Source organism: Phascolarctos cinereus, unplaced genomic scaffold (genome assembly GCF_003287225.1).
Source record: "Phascolarctos cinereus isolate Bilbo 61053 unplaced genomic scaffold, phaCin_HiC Scaffold_5;HRSCAF=322, whole genome shotgun sequence".
Classification (NCBI taxonomy): Eukaryota; Metazoa; Chordata; class Mammalia; order Diprotodontia; family Phascolarctidae; genus Phascolarctos; species Phascolarctos cinereus.
The window spans coordinates 263,749,402-263,766,018 of NW_027555958.1; the positions used below are offsets into that span (position 1 = coordinate 263,749,402).

Consider the following 16,617-nt stretch of genomic DNA (forward strand, 5'->3'; position numbering starts at 1 on the left):
ACCAAATACTTAGGCCAAATATTTAAACAAGCGGCATCCTCTAAATGGTTTTCCATCAGGCCTGCTGGCTAAGATTGTACTATTCAACGCTTGCCTTTCCTGATTTTTTTTCCTCTGGTTACTCAAATGAAATTAACTCCCATTCCTCCCCTTCCCTGCCCCCACCTCTCAATTCATCAAGCACTGCCCAGGAAGATATTCATGCCTGGACAATTTGGGGAATCACTGTGGTCGTTGGCAAATGAAGTTCTAACTCAGTCAGTCCAGGACTGGGACTGCCCTAACCACACCCACATCCTGCAGCCACTAGCCCCCAAAGGCCTTTTAGCTCCTACCTCCTCTAACTGGGATATTTCCAAGTACTCTCAGTTCTGCCAATAAGCAGGACATATGCTTCCAACATGAGCATCCCATTCCACAAATAGTCATGCACTGCCATGACCTACACACATACACATGCTCCTGCACTCTCTCTCTCTCTCTCTCTCTCTCTCTCTCTCTCTCTCTCTTCTCTGTCTCTCTCTCTCTCTGTCTCTCTCTCTCTCTCTCTCTCTCTCTCTCCCTCTCTCTCTCTCTCTCTCTCTCTCTCTTCTCTCTCTCTCTCTCTCTTCTCTTTCTCTCTCTCTCTCTCTCTCTCTCTTCTCTCTTCTCTCTCTCTCTCTCTCTCTCTCTCTCTCTCTCTCTCTCTCTCTCTGTTTCCCCTCCCTTCCTGGTCTGTGCTTTCACTCTGGCTGAGTAGTTACATTGTTGTTTTTCAGACGTTTGAAATTTTGACTATGTCTATTTGTTTTCCTAAAAGCAGTTCTGGAGCCTAAGACTCTGTACTGTCTTGAGAGATGCTAACTGCTGAAACCTGAGCTGCTTTTGCAACTTAATATTTCCATGTAAATTAGATTTCACAGGACATGTAAATAAAGAAAATAAGATTATTCGTTCTACCCACAGTTTTCTCCCACAGAGAAGGGCGGTGGTATTATAGGGTCTTCATTGTTGGCAGGTATGACAGTTATACACATTTTAATTTATTTTTTAAAAGTATGCATCAGAAGAGGTTGGGATGCCATAGCTGAGGAATAAACTAGCAGACCCTTCATTCCTGATTGCAAATTATCTTGCTGATTTTGTCCCAGCCCATCCCAGTATGACAAAGTCTCCTCATCGAATCTGAACATACATACCCTTTGTTTGGTATCATTTAAATTCATCCAATGGCCTTCGATCCTTCCATACTGATTAAGGATTTTTTCATGCGTGGTTAAAATGCTTTTGATTGAGATATCTAAGCCTTGTTCATATTTCTGATTCGTTCATTCAAGAAGTCCAGCTGCTCTGTAATTTTTGATATATTGTTATGGAATTCCTATCTCATATTCTTCCCCCCCCAATTTAATATTTGCTATCCCAAGCAAATCTACTGATGGGAGCTTGGCAGAATCTATGGTCCCCAATCTTGGATAGCTCTCTAGTTGATTGAAAAAGTTCTGCATATTCTTTCTGCATGCGTTCCCTAGTTTCTTATATTAAAGAGTCTGTGTGGCACCACTCTTAATCAAATTTAGTAATTACTATCTCTCCCCCCTACACACATACACACACACACACACATGCACATGCACACGCACACGCACACATACACTGCCTTGCTGGGATAACTGTCATATTCCTTTTGGTTTTTGAAATGTTGAAGATGGCCAATGATGATGATGATGATAGCTCTAATAGCTAGTAATTCTATAGGACTTTTAAGATTTGCACAGCAGTCTACAAATTTTATCTCACAACTACTGTGAAAATGGGTGCTATAATTATTATCCCCATTCTTAAAATGAAGAAACCAAGGCAGACAGAGGTGAGGTGACTTGCCCAGGGTCACACAGCTAGCAAGTTTGAATTTGAACTCCAAGCCCAACACTCTTATAATAATAATGTTAACATGAATTTTTTTTTTGTACAGATAGGTCTTTTACTACTGTCAGTAACTTCTCCGATAGTGGGATTGATGGGCCAAAAGGTGCAAACAGTTTTACAATTTTTCTTACATCATTCCAAATTGTTTCCCAAAACATTTGAACCAAATCATAATTCTATCAGCAGTGGAATGTATTTTCAAACAACCTTAGCAACCTCAAATTTTCCTCAAATTTTTGATAATTTGGTATACACAATTTTTTTTTAAATTTGTATTTCTCTGGTTATTATCTATTTTCTTCAAATGATAGTATCAAAGATTTATACTAATAAGGTTCTTTGGGGATCTCTAATTTAATCTCATTTTATGGGTGAGGAAGCTGAGTCCCAGAGAGGTTAAGTGATTTAGCTATCATTGTTGTATTTCTCCTTTTGAAAACTGTTCATAGCCTTTGTTCATCAACTAGGGAATATTTCTTAATCTTGTAGACTTCCTTAAATTTCCTATAAATCTTAGATATCAGATTTTTGATCAGAGATGTTTATTGCAAAATTTTTTTTCACACTTAGGTCAAAAGGTATGGATCTTTCCTTCTTCTTCTAATTGTATTGGTTTTTCTTATACAGAACCCTTCAAAAACTTTTATGTAACCAAAGTTATCTTTTTTTAAAAATAGTATTTCCCAAATTGAGGTTGAGATCAAGTATACAGGAAAACATAGTTCAGAAAGAAGATATGATAGACCAAAGACTTGTAGGTTACACAAAAGCCTAAAGAATGAAATAAATTGTATTTTAATTGATAGGAAAATGCTTGTTATTAATGTAGGAGCTCTTCCTGGGTCAACTATCTGTATATGGTCAGGCAATGAACTTCTCGGAGCTAAGATCAAAATTAGTATTTTTTTTTAAAAAATCATAGTCAAAGAGGAGGGGTTTTTTTTCAGATAACACGATGGTCTACTTAAAGAATCCTACAGAGTTGACAAAAATTAATTGAAGCAACAACCAATAAAGTAGCAGGATATAAAACAACACCTCATAAATCATCTGCATTTCTATATTTCCAATAAAACCCAGCAAGGAGAGATAGAAAGAGACATTCCATTCAAAATTACTACGTAATCTAGTAAATATTTGACAGACCACCCAAGACTCACAGGAACTATATGAATACAACTACATAATGCTCTTTACAGAAATAGACAGATTTAAATAATTGGGGAGATTCTAATTGCTTATGATTGGGCTATGCCAGTATAATAAAAGTAACAATACTTACATTAACTTATTTTCTCAGTGTCATACCAAAAGATGATTTTTAGGGAGTTAAAATTTTTTTTAACAGTTCATATGAAGGAACAAAAGCAAAATTCTCAAGGGAAATAATAAAAGAAAGTAGGAAAGCAGAGGGCCTGACAGTAATAAATTTCAAACTATACTACAAAGTAGGAATCATAAAAAAAATTTTGATAATCTTTAAGAAATTTAAAAATTGATCAGTTGGACAAATTAGTAGCCCAATATACAGAAGGAAGAGAACACAGTAGTGTAATGTTTGATAATGCCAAAACCTCAGCTACAGGGGTAAGGGACTCACTATTTAAAACAACAACAACAAAAACAAAAAACTACTAGACAAACTGAAAAGCAACCTGGCAAAATTAAGTTTAGATCAACACTTTACACCATTTATGAAAGTAAGTTCTAAATGGATATAGGACCTAGACATAAAAGTTCAAATCATAAACAAGTTAGAGGAAAAAGAAAGGAAATGCTTTTCACAATTATGGATAGGGAAATAGTTCTTGACCAAAGAAGAGATAAAGAGGGTCACAGAAGAGAATATGAGTAAGTTTGATTACATAAAATTTTTAAATTTGCTCAAACAAAATCAATGCAGTTAAAATTAGAAGGGCAATGGTTAACTAGGGGGAAAATCTTTATAGCAAGTTTCTCAGATTAAGTTCTGATATCCCAGCTATAGAGAGAACTGATTCAAATAAGAATCATTACCCAATAAATAAATGGTCAAAGGATAGAGACAGGTAGTTTTTAAAGGAAGAAATCAAAACTATCAACAACCACAAGAAAAAATACTTTATATAACTAATAATAAGAAAAATTCAAATTAAAATGCCTACTTATTAGATTGACAAAGATGATTTTTTTTTAAAGAAAGCCACATGAGGATTATAGGAAGAGCTACAGAAGGACAGGCACATTAATGCATTGCTAGTAAAACTATAAATTAGTCTGGCCATTCTGGAAAGCAGTTTGGAACTATACCTTAAAAAGTCACTAATCTATCCATACTGTTTAACCTGGTGGTGCCATTAGAAGGCATATGCCCCCAAAAGATTTAAATAAATTTTAAAAAGAAGTAAAGGAACTACATCTACAAAAATATTCATAGCAGCCTGCTCTGGGTTGGGGGCTGCCTCGGCCCACTCCTCTGGTAGTTTAGGTACAATATTGGAATAGAATAGGTCATTCAATAGTTTACAAATTAAAGTAACTTGGAGAATGAATGGTCTGTAGGTCGAGTCTCAATTGAAGTAATTAGAGATGTTTAGAGAAGAGAACATTTGGGGGGGACACAAGAGCTGTCTCTTGTGGAACAGGGATTGGATTTATTCCACTTGGCCACAGGAAGCAGAACTAATAGCAATGTATAAAAGTTTCAAGACAAATCTGATTATGTGAGGGGGGAAAAAACTTCCTCATAATGAAAGCTATGCAAAAGTAAAATGGTCTTCCTGGCAATGTAGCATGTTCCCCCCTTCACCAGTAGTCCTCAAAACAATAGCTGGGGGATTGGTGGGGATATTGTAAAGGCAATTCTAAGTTGGGTATAGGTTAGATTAGATGGCCTCTGAGGTCTGCTCTAACTCTGAAATTCTGTTACTCTGTGATGAGGTTTTCTACACTTAGCTAGACTGTTCTTTGGGTGACAGATATGAATTAAATCAACTTAACGTTTAGTATGGATATATGGATTCGGTTTAAGATAAGAGGTCTAGGAAGCATGGAGCAAGGCAGTGAGGATTTCACTTGTGAATTTAGTGAAACTCATTGTTTATAAATGGCAACGCAAAATAGAAAACAGATGAGAAAAGGAATGTTAAGTAAAATATTAATGAACCTTTTTGACATAATTAATTTCTATTGAACAGCTACCAAAAGCTAGTTTTTTCAGATACAAGATATGGCCACTAGACATACGTACATTCTAACAAAAGGTTACATCTAACATCCTATTTAGTAAATGGTACATGGGGTGTTAAGAGAGGACTAGCACCCCTGGTGTGAGGGCCTGCTGAGCCCTTTTCAGGGCTGCTCACCTGCCTTTAGTGTCCATCTGTCACCCAACTCTCACATGTGGCTCCAAGAAGCTGTAGCATGTGCAGCGGATAAGATGGTAAAACCATCTCAGCAGATGAGCTGAACCAAGATGAGGGTAACTGACAGGCCTCAAACCTACCAGTGAATTAGGGGCGTGTCTGCCTCAAGCATGTGAAGACTTCCCCTCAGGCAGAATGGGCGGATGAGAACAATTTATTCCAATTTATTGCTGTGGAGCACTTAGAGGTTGGCTTTGAGGGTGCCACGGTCATCTACTGCATCCTGGGCCATTTCTAGTTATCCTGACTTTTGTCTTGTCACTGGACTTCAATGACTTTGGAAGAGAGAGTGAGGCTGTTGACTTTGTGCAACTCTGCCTCACTTAAATCCAATTCACATACAAGTCAAGACATCACCCTATAATGTCATTGGTCCTCTTTGAAAATGAAGGACAAACAACATCTTAATAGACTAAATATATTCTTTTAGAGATAAGGAAGCTTCTGAAGAATCCAGGAGAAGCTTAGTGTGACAGTCTAACAGGGCACTGGCCATGCCTAGCCCTTATTGGATGATGTAATCTCCATGTGGGTTTCAGAGTACGTGTAGGTATGATTTTTCCTGGTCTGTTAACCATGTGGTAAAGAGATGGAACCACGTGGTAAAGAGCTAATCTTCCTGTTAGCTGCTGAGTGGAGGTAGAAGTTGTTACAACAGACTTCCTTGAAGGACAACTCATGTGTTGGGTGAGCAGGCCTGAGGATCCTCTCCTATCAAAAGAGGGTTACAGCAGCTTTTCCTTCTTGCCTACCACCAGAGAAGTGAAAAAGGACTAAGTTGCTCCAGGCAGTCTTGTTGTATGAACTCCTACTACCACTCAGCAGCCTATAAAAAGTCTATCTCTTTCTTCATCATGTGCTTAGTAGACCAGATGTAGACAGAGCTGCATATACTCTGAAGTGCACTTAGCAATTTTATCACAGCCATAAGGGCTAGGCTTGGCCAGTTCCCTTTTAGAATAATTTGTACCATATGTCCTTGTCAAATGTTTTATGTGATAGTTGAGTGCTCAGAGCTAGGGATTAGAATCACCTGATCCTCCTCCTTCTATTGTTGAGATGTAACTCAAAGTAATATGACAAACAGAATTTTTTAAATCCCTACAAATGAACCTTGTTCAGGCAGCTAGGTGGCACAGAACCTTGAGTAAGGAAGTTGAGTTCAAACCCAACCTTAGACGTTACCGGCTGTATGACTCTGCACAAGTTACTTAACCTCTCTCAGCCTCAGTTTCCCAGTCTTGAAAATGGGAATAATAATAATAGCACCTACTTCCCAAAGTTGTCAGAATAAAATGAAATAATATTTTTAAAGAGCTTTGCACTATATAAATTCCTATTGTTGTCATTGTTATTCTGAAATCAGTCATTTCAGGAGACTGCACACTTAATCCAACCATGCTATAGTTCAATGTCACGTTTCTAGAATTCCTATTTGGTGATTTTCACCAATTACAAGTTTTTAAATCATTAGTGGTTCCAAGTTTTCATTCTTTGGGGATAAATCTGATTTGTCAAAATGGCCCCAAAATCACTTAGAATTGAATCTAGTAAATAAAATAAGCAATGAATTTGGTTTCATAAAATAAAAGAAAGAAACCAACATTCCCTCCCTCTAAAACAAAAGCAAAAAACGACCTACCAAGTGTTAACTATAAAATAATGAAATTGGGTTTCTTGTAAATTGGCTCTAAAGCATCCATTCCAGGATTACTCTGGATTAGTTCTCTCCAGAGCAAGAGGATTGTAAGACACCTGAGGATAAAAAAAAAAATGGTCAGGGTCCTTTCCTTGCTGCTTCCATTTTCTTTTATTGCCCTCTTTCCTGTGCTGATTGAGTTCCTAAGCCTTTCTTCCTAAGCCTTTCTTCATTTGCCTGCCCATTTGATCACCTTCCTCATTCTACTCTCAGCCCCTATACATCTCCCCTAGGCACTGGCTATTTAAGTGGGCCTTTGAACATATTCTCTGCCCTCTAGTGTCTGTATATTTACTGTGCTCTTGATTTCTATAGCTTATCTGGCCTCTGTGTCATGGTTTTCCAAACACTCTACCATTGAATCTCTGAGACTAGGCTTGTCCCTTATGGGGGACATGAGAATACTGTAATTCTCTTCCAGGCCCAACCCTACTATTTGTTTCTTTCTTTGTTTTTACAGCTCCCTAGGAGAAGCCTGGGCCCAAGTAAAGAAAAGTCTGGCTGATGAGGCTGAAGTCCATCTCAAGTTTTCTTCCAAGGTGACCTTCTTCTCCATGTACCACCTATCATGTCAGATACATACATCTCAGTGGGGTAACAAGGGGGTTCCTCTCCCTTCCCCAGGTATATCCCAAAAGGACTAGACTCTAACATCCCTTTGATATTTAAAGGGACCTTTTGTAGTTTCCACTTTTTCATGGGATAGATCAGGCATTAGCTCTACTTAGGATGGCATTTTTCCCAAGGGAAAATTTTCAGTTGGTGAAACTATAAGAAAGAGCCCTGAATTTAGAGTCAAGGAGGACAGAGCCAAGATGGTGGAGTGAAAGCAGTGACTTGCTTGAGCTCTCTCCCAAAGCCCTCCAGATACCTGTAGAGTCAAGGAAACCTGGGTTTGAATATAGGCTCTGATACTTACCTTTGAGCTTATTGACTTGTTTCTAAGGTCTCTTTCAGGTTTAGATTCTATGAGAAGTGTATAATCTATCATATATGATAGATATGATATGTTTGTCTCTGGCACCCTTCTGCATACTTCATATGGGACAAACAGGGACAGAGCTTATGCTGTCATTTAGGATTTCTAGACCCAACTCTTCAGGTGCCTGCTTCTCTCATGCTGCCTTCTGACTGTTCAAAACTCCCTCGAACCACCTTCACCACTTTGGGACCTTTGTGTGGCCTATGTTACCCACTGCTACAAAATTCTCCTCCTTTCTAGTCCTTGTGTTAAAGTGCCTAGACCAGGGGTGGGGAACCTGCAATCTTGAAGCCTCATGAAGCCCTCTAGGTCCTCAATGCAGCCCTTTGACTAAATCCAAACTTCACAGAACAAATCCCCTTAATAAAAAAAATTGTTCTACAAAATTTGGACTCAGTCAAAAGACCACATCAAAGGACCTAGAAGGACCTGTGCCACCCCTGGCCCGTTACACTCTCTTTCAGACTAAGCTCAGGTGGGTGTTAGGAGGGAAGTATATCTGAGATCAAAATAATTAACAGTGATATGTGAATGATTTATAATCTCAACCTATAATGGAAACAGCTGTGAAAAGAACACTGTGAAAAGAACTATGGTGCCAGAGAACCTGGGTTCAAATTATGCCTCTGAAATTTACCTTCTATGTGATATTGAGCAAGTCACCTTCCCTGGGCCTCAGTCTCCTTATCTCTAAAATGAGGGGGTTGGATTAGATAATTCTAAGGTCTCCTATCTCTAAGTCTGGGACCCTATATCAACCTTCCCTGTAGGGTTTTTATTTTAAATGGGGAACTCGTTAATTCTAGTAAGTAAAACTATATGATTGGAGACTCTTTGCTGCATCACATACCTGTCAGACAAAGAGGGTTCAGCATTGGTGAGTTGCATTACCCTGGTGTCGATTATAAATTGAACTGAATTAAGTACTTACTGTTTGCCAGACCCTGTGCCAGAAAATGACATAGTACGTGGCCTGAAAGGAGGTTTCAGCCTAATAAGGCAGACAGAACAAGTTATGAAAAAACATAGAATGTAAGGGGCAAAAGGAAGATGCAGACAAAATTTTCTCTGCCAGCTCTAATATGCCATGTTGCTGTGACTTTATAAAAAAAACAATCCTATAGAATAGGGGTTCTTAACCTAAGGTCCTTGGAAAGATTTCAAGGGGTCCCTGAATTTGGAAAGAAAAAAATATATATCTTTATTTTCACTATTTCACAACTGAAATTTAGCATTTCCTTCCATTATGGATTCTTAAAAAACTGTTCTGAGGAGTCCATAGACGAAAGTTAAGGTCTTATGCTCTATAAGCTGCTTGATCCCTCCCAAGTAGTGTCTCTTAATATGGGCCCTGAAAATAGGCCAACCCAAAATATGGATAACTATGATAATTAGCAAGAGTGCACAATCCAGTCAATTACTTTTTTTTTCTATAAAAATATAACTTTTGTTAAAAGGAAAGACTATCACTAGTTAGTACTCCTTATTACTTTTGTTTTTCAAACTAAAGTCAAAATACCATGTAGAAAAAGATTTTAAGGAAATGCAAATACTTCAATATAGGTTAGCTCATGATCCAGTACAGTAGATTTTTCTATTAAGATAAAACTTATGTTAATAGGAAAGTATAAATCACTAGTTAATTTTCACTACTTTTGTTTTGCTAATAGTCAAAATAAAACGTAGAAGGGGCAGGTAGGTGGCGCAGTGGATAGAGCACCGGCCCTGAAGTCAGGAGTACCTGAGTTCAAATCCAGTCTCAGACCGAACACTTGACACTTACTAGCTGTGTGACCCTGGGCAAGTCACTTAAGCCCAATTGCCTAAAAAAAAAAAACACAAAAAAACAAAACAAAATAAAACATAGAACAAAATTTAAAGATATACAACCAATATGATATGGTTGAAGTACTTTCTTGCCCCAAACTTCAATTGCCATTAATCATTGTTTATCATAATTCTGGTTTTCCTTTTTAGGGCTAGGTAGAAAACACTTTTAAACTCACATTGGATTTTCCATAGAATCAGAAACTTTTTGACTCTCTGTAATTCAAGGTTGGTACTTTATACGTGAGTTAATCTTACTCTATAACATTCCCCAGGAGTTGTCATCTGACCTATACTTGAAGTCCATTGGAGGAAGTCATTATTCCTTAAAGCAGTCCATTCCGTTCTCAGACCACTCTAATTGTTAGGAAGTATTTCCTTATATAGAGCTAAAATTGGCCTCTAACATGTCCTTAGTTCTTCTCTCTCTGAGGCCAAGCAAAACCTAACAACTCTTTAAATCATCAAAGACAAGTATTATGTCTTCTCTCCCACCACTCTCTGTACCAGCCCACTCTACCAACCCCTTCTACCACCAACGTAGGTCTTCTCTTCCCCAAGGTGGGACCTTAGTTCCCTCTTTTCTTTAGAATTCCAACGCTTGATATGCTCCCTGCCAGCGTTAAAAGCTTTCAATCAAATGCTTGCCCAAATGATGTTAACTGGGCTCAGATCTCTGGCTATGAATCTTAGAACCTTCTTTCTATAGCTTTGATCTGCTCCAAGACTATGTTCTGTCTTTCTTGTGAACCTCTTGAAAGAGCAAAAAATAAAGCATGGAGAATTTCAGGCAGTGGTGGCTGATTCATACTGACATATGATATCATGGGTTTTATTCCTAGCTCCTTGCTTGGATCTTCTCTCTCATGAATTTCTGGGCACCCATCCTACATTACAGTTGCTCTTCATGGGATCTAATGGTAGATGTAACTGAAGAGCTTCCTCCCTTCCCATTCCTCTTCAAGTTAAAGCCCTTCTGATTGGATTAATGAGACACCAGGCAAATACATTCCTATGTGCACTCTTTCTCTGGACAGAAGCCTATATTTTTGCCATACTTCAAAAAATCAATTTTAATTCTTTCCAAGTCAGAGATTGTTGATATACTTTCCTCAAGTCAGTTGAGTTATTCACCCATATCTAGAGCGGAGTTTATGAGTGTCTTTGAACCAGTTCTCAAGAGGGCAGTGCACTGGGAAGTTGGTACATTCATTTTAGTCTGGGCTCCTGTTATTTCTGTTTCAGTAACCCTCTATTAGTGATGCTGTTCTATGACAACTAAATATGTGTGCCATAGTAAGTCTCTACTCTTGGAGGGAAGAAGGGAAGGGGTGTAGAGAGAAGAAAGGGAAAAAGAGGAAATCAGACAGTGAGGAGAAATCAACAACCATAAAAAGTGCTTTCTCTGTGCCAAGCACTGGGAATATAAATACAAGTGGAAAGATAGTCCCTGTCCTCAAAAAACTTACATACTAATGGTGGAAGACAACACATTAAGGGAAGCCAGAAAGGGGGGATGACATGAAGGGAGAAAGAGGGGTAGCTTTGCCTTGGGCATGGTAGAGATTGTCTGAAGATATAGCCTGAAGAGAAATGAAACTTGGCTGACCTGAGTGCCTTTTTTGAGGAGGTTTTGGGAAGAGGGAGAGGAGCAAAGAGAACTTCCAATATGTGAATTCTAGGGCTGAAGTAAGCATCTAGTCCTCTTCCTCTCATTTTATAGATGAGGAAACTGATGACCAGACTCAGGGTGACTCAAGGTCATGCAGCTAATTATTATTTTTAATGTTATATTGTTAATAATGTTGCTATACTGTTAATTGTTATTAATTTGATAATAAAATATAATAATTCCCAGGTGTCTTTGGTCTAATTCTCAAAGAGTGTACTGTAAGTTGGTATATTCATTTCCTCTTTGGCTCCTGGTATTTGTTTCAGTAGATAATGTTAAATTGCATTAATAATATAGTTATAATAATAATGACTGACACACAGAACATTAAGATTTACAAACTGTATTCCTAACAACCACCTTTGTAATAGAGGTTTTACAGATGAGAAAACTGAGGCTCAGACTAACTTGCTGTTAGTCTCTAAGGTCATTGCTAGTAAGTGTTGAATGCTAGGATTCAAACCTAGGTCTCCAGACTTCAAGCCAAGTACACTTTTTACTACATCACACTGGAACTAGAGCCGAGGACAATTTCTCTTTATGGTTTCTTCTAATCAATGTGAATGGTTGTTACTCTGGAGCACGGAGCCTCTCTCCTTCCCACTATTTTCCTCCCACCAGCTCCACAGTGAAGTGGAAAAGCCCTTGATGAATTTCCGTGAAAATTTCAAGAAAGACATGAAGAAGTGCGACCATCATATTGCTGATCTGCGGAAACAACTGGCCAGCCGATATGCCTCGGTGGAGAAGGTAGGCTGTTTCAGAGTAGGGGGAGGATCAGCTGCTTGGCAAGCATTATAAATGGTGGATGGAGAAGCCCAGGAACAACTGCCTGTGTTGAAGTCATGCAGACAAGGCTCCCAGAGTCCCACAGTGACACAGTGAAGTGACAGTGATCAATAGAAGTAGGCTAGAGCAATTCTCTCCCAAGTATCTCCTGTACTCATTCAACAATATTTATTGAACACCTGTCGTGTTAAGTTGACTTGCCCAAGGTCCTACAGGTAGCAAGTAATGGCAGTGCGAGAATCAAATTCAGGTCCTCTGAAACCAAATCTAGTATAGGATTATGCTCTCTAGGGAGAAAGCCCCTTCCCCATTAGTAAGGCATATGTTTTGGGTTGTTTTCCTAGCAATGGGAACGGGTTTATTCTTTTTGGGGTAGTTGGGAGAGACAGGCAGACCCAGATAATTTTTCCTATAAATACCTTCTTCCACTGCAAGTTGTGGTGGCTGAAGGGGCTGTAGATCTGATGATGTTAGGGGTGGTAGAAGGTAACTTGGCAATAGAGTGAAAAGCTGGGCGAGCAGCAATAGCCAAGGTAACAAATAAAGGCAAAATAGTGATGGGAGAGTGGGCCTGGAAAAAACTTCAAATGCATCCCAGACCCATGCTCCCACTTGGAGCATATACAAGGAGTTATACAATGAAAGGAATCATACGACCGTAAGATATCAGAACGAGAAGGGATATGAGCACTCACTTAAGTCCAACCCCATCGTTTTACAGGTGAGAAGACTAACACCATGAGAAAAGATACCATCTTTCTATCTTTTCATTTTTTTAATGGTGTGATCTTTAATATTAAGGTTATATATCTATTTTGAATTTATTGTAGATTGGGGCATGAGATGTAGGTAAAAGTCTAATTTCTGCCAGACTGCTTTCCAGTTTTCCTAGATAATAGGGGATTTTTTTCTAAATAATTTCTGTTTTCTGAGGAGCAGCAGGATGATGCACTTGGGAGACCACTAGCCCCGGAGTTAGGAAGACCTGAGTTTAAGTCTCACCTTGGTATAATTACTAGCTGTCTGACCCAGGGCAAGTCACTTCACTCAGTTTCCTCATCTGTAAAATGGAGTTGATAATAGTCCCAGGGTTGTTGTGAGGATCAAATGAGATAATTGTACAGTGCCTAGCGCAGTGCCTGGCACATAGTAAGCACTATGTAAATGTTAGTTATTATGATTATTACCATCATTATCATACACTGAGTGTATTGGAAAGGTCATGTAGCAAGTCAGTGGCAGATTTGGAACTAGAATCTAGAGTAACATTTTCTTCTGAACACATGATCCCTAATTCTGCCAACCACCTGCTATTCTATTATGTTATTCTTGGCACACAGAAGGTTAGGTGGGTCCAGATCTAAGTTCTGATAGACTAGTGAATAGTGAAGCAGAAAGAGAATTCAAACTGGACGTCTGGACCTGGTTTCTCTCTGTTACTTGCTCTGCCACCGTGTAGCTATGTGACCTTGGAAACATCACTTCATTTCTCTGGGGCACTCTCATCTATAAAATGGGGAACATAACTCACCTGCTGAAAAGAAGGCTGGACCACGTGACCTTTTGAAATCTTTCTATATCTCTTAAGAGCTACATTTTCCCTTTCCGTTCTGTTTGGTCTAAGGCACGGAAGGCTCTTACAGAGAGGCAGAAAGACCTGGAGATGAAAACCCAGCAATTAGAAATCAAACTAAGCAACAAAACTGAAGAGGACATCAAGAAAGCCAGGCGGAAGTCTACCCAGGCTGGTGAGTTCCCGAGGCTTGCTATGGGGTAAGAATCATACCTCCCTTTGAGCCAAAGGTTCTGTTTTGCCCTGCTCTCCTTTACATGTTTTGGAGATTGTGATCCGCTTTGATGGGTAAGTGGATTGAGTCCCTGAGATGAGGGGACTGGAATGAGAGAATAGGGGCAGGAAGGGAAAAAATGGAGAGACCAAAGGAAATTTGATCCTTACCTACCAGAATACTTCACCCTCTTCTTTCAGTCCTGCAGTCCTACTCTGGGGAAAAGAAACCAGATGTTTCAGAGTAAGGTGGTCCCTATAGATTAAATTTCAGTTTGGTGTTGTTGGTGTTAAAGGGAGTGGGGAGTTCTTCTGTGATGAGGAAAGCTTCCGGGAAGAATGTAGGCAGCCAAAAAAAGGAGAATCTTGGACAGACACTTCCTCATTGCCTTGACAAGATAGGATTTTTGCAAATTTACCATCTGCATTAGGGAAATTTCCTCCCTCCACCATCCTCCCCACCAGGAGATGTTCACAGCCCGACAGAAGGGACCACTTCCCAGACCTAACCATCACTAGGCTCTATTAGTGTGAATGATGCATCTTCTTGAAGTGGTCACCTATTTGAATTCACACTGCATATTTCCTGTGGGCTAGAATCAATTACCATATTTTACATAATTATCACTTCAAATAGTGCAAATTTGAATAAATATGAATATGTGTATCCCAAGGCCCAAGTCTGATGCCTTGAATTAAGCAAGTATTGGTTTGGCTTTGATTTTGACTAGCTCCTTATATTATAATTCCTGAGACCAGATGCAACTGAGAAAAGCAGGCTTTACTCCCAGCCTGATTTTCTCTAGTTCTTCAAATGAAGTCTCTACTGCCCCCCAGTGATGAAAATTAGCTAATCCCCAGAAGTACAGAATCCCTTCAATCCTTTCTAAAGTCAGGAGGTTGAAAGGCCAGACTGACTTTGTGGAAAGGTTGATTTATAAAAAGTGGGATGGAAATGTTGTTTTATTACTCTCAAATACAGTGATATTGAAGACTGCGATAAAATGGGTGAAATGCCACCAATTACAAGATAAAGAAAAGTGATATGACAAGAAGAGCAGCGAATTTGTCAGAAGACCCAGATTTCCATCCCAACACTTTCATTTGACCCTTGTGTAACCTTGTGCAAGTGCTCTGTCTGGGTCTCACCATTTTAAAATTAAAATGACCACATGAAAATTAAAGGAAACTATCACTGTTTGTGAGAGTAATTTTAGAGTTGTCTATCTGAATGTAGTTAGACCATTAGTGTGTTAGAACAAAAATCAAAACTAATGCCAAATTAGTAGAAAGGATAAAAATGCAAAGAAAACAGTCAATTTGACCCATTTTAATAACTTCAGCTTGACTTATTAATGCTCCCCCCACCAAAAAAAAAAAAACTGAGTAAAATGAAACAGACATTGGCATAGATAGACTACTATTTTTTTTTTTTGTGGAGTTTAAAGCAGTTGCCATAATAGGACCAAAAGAAACCACTACAGCCAGAAAGCACCTATGGATTGAGAGTCAAGATCTGGGTTCAAATCCCAGTTATGCCCCCTACTATATTGTATCTTTGGGTGAGTCACAAGCACTCTGGGCCCAGTTTCCTGGAATTAGATGATCTCTAAGACATCTTCTAGAGATCCAAATCTATGGTCTTCAAAATGAGACAGTTGGACTAATTGATCATCAAGGTCCCCTCTACCTCTAAAATTTCTGTTCATTAACCCTGGGTAATTACAAGCATGTGCCACAAGTTGCCAATTAATGATACTTCCTTTAATGAGTTGTCAAAACCAGTAGAGCTGAGAAGGTCTGGGTCTTCCATAAATTTCATTCTCCCTTTTTTCCAATAGGGTCTAGTTCCATGCCCTTCAGGATACCATTCCATAGTACCACATATGTCCCAAAAACTTGAGGAACCATAGTGTTATATTTTTAGGATCAACAGATTTTGAACTGAAAACACTCAATTTACAAATGAGGAAAGAGAAGCTTAGATATATTAAATGACTTGTATACAGTTACACAGGTGACAAATAACAGAGCCAGGGTTCAAATCCAGATCTTTTAACGCTAGATTCAGTGTTCTTTCTACCATATTATGAATGGGACTTAAGGTAACCTATCCTTAAGAGACCTATTCCTTGAATTTCCTAGTAATGGAAATTGGTCTAGGAATACTCTTCTTCCCAGTCTCCTTTGTAATAAGTAGAACAGCCTGTGACAAGGGAACAGAGCAAAACTAATTTGAAACTGTCACCTTGGTCACATTAACATGGTATTTTACCCAACTGAGGCAAGGAACAATTTACCTAAATGAGTAGGCCTTGGTGATTTTTAGAAAAGTTCATTTAATGAGGGATACATGTCAAGTTATAGTAAATTTAATCCTTAGTGTTTAGTGCTATGCACCAACATCTATGTTGCATCACTGACCTCAGTAGTCACCTGTCAGCACCCTCTTAACCCTGAGTCCCCACTATCTATATGGCCATGGATAGAAGAGAAAAGATTGCCACAGAGATGGCAAAAATAATTGTGTTTAGGGCCATGGAGGAAAAA

At 38.8% G+C, this 16,617-nt stretch overlaps 1 protein-coding gene across 3 annotated transcripts in view; it reads left to right on the forward strand.

The window, feature by feature from the left end:
• Positions 1–16,617, forward strand: part of GAS7 (growth arrest specific 7) — a 280,930-nt gene that overhangs the window by 251,209 nt on the left and 13,104 nt on the right. For all 3 annotated transcript variants that reach the window (XM_020965897.2, XM_020965899.2, XM_020965898.2), the window contains exons 9-11: positions 7,472–7,550; positions 12,114–12,242; positions 13,906–14,029. In XM_020965897.2, the coding sequence (XP_020821556.1) occupies positions 7,472–7,550; positions 12,114–12,242; positions 13,906–14,029 (332 nt within the window). The remainder of the gene's footprint in view (positions 1–7,471; positions 7,551–12,113; positions 12,243–13,905; positions 14,030–16,617) is intronic.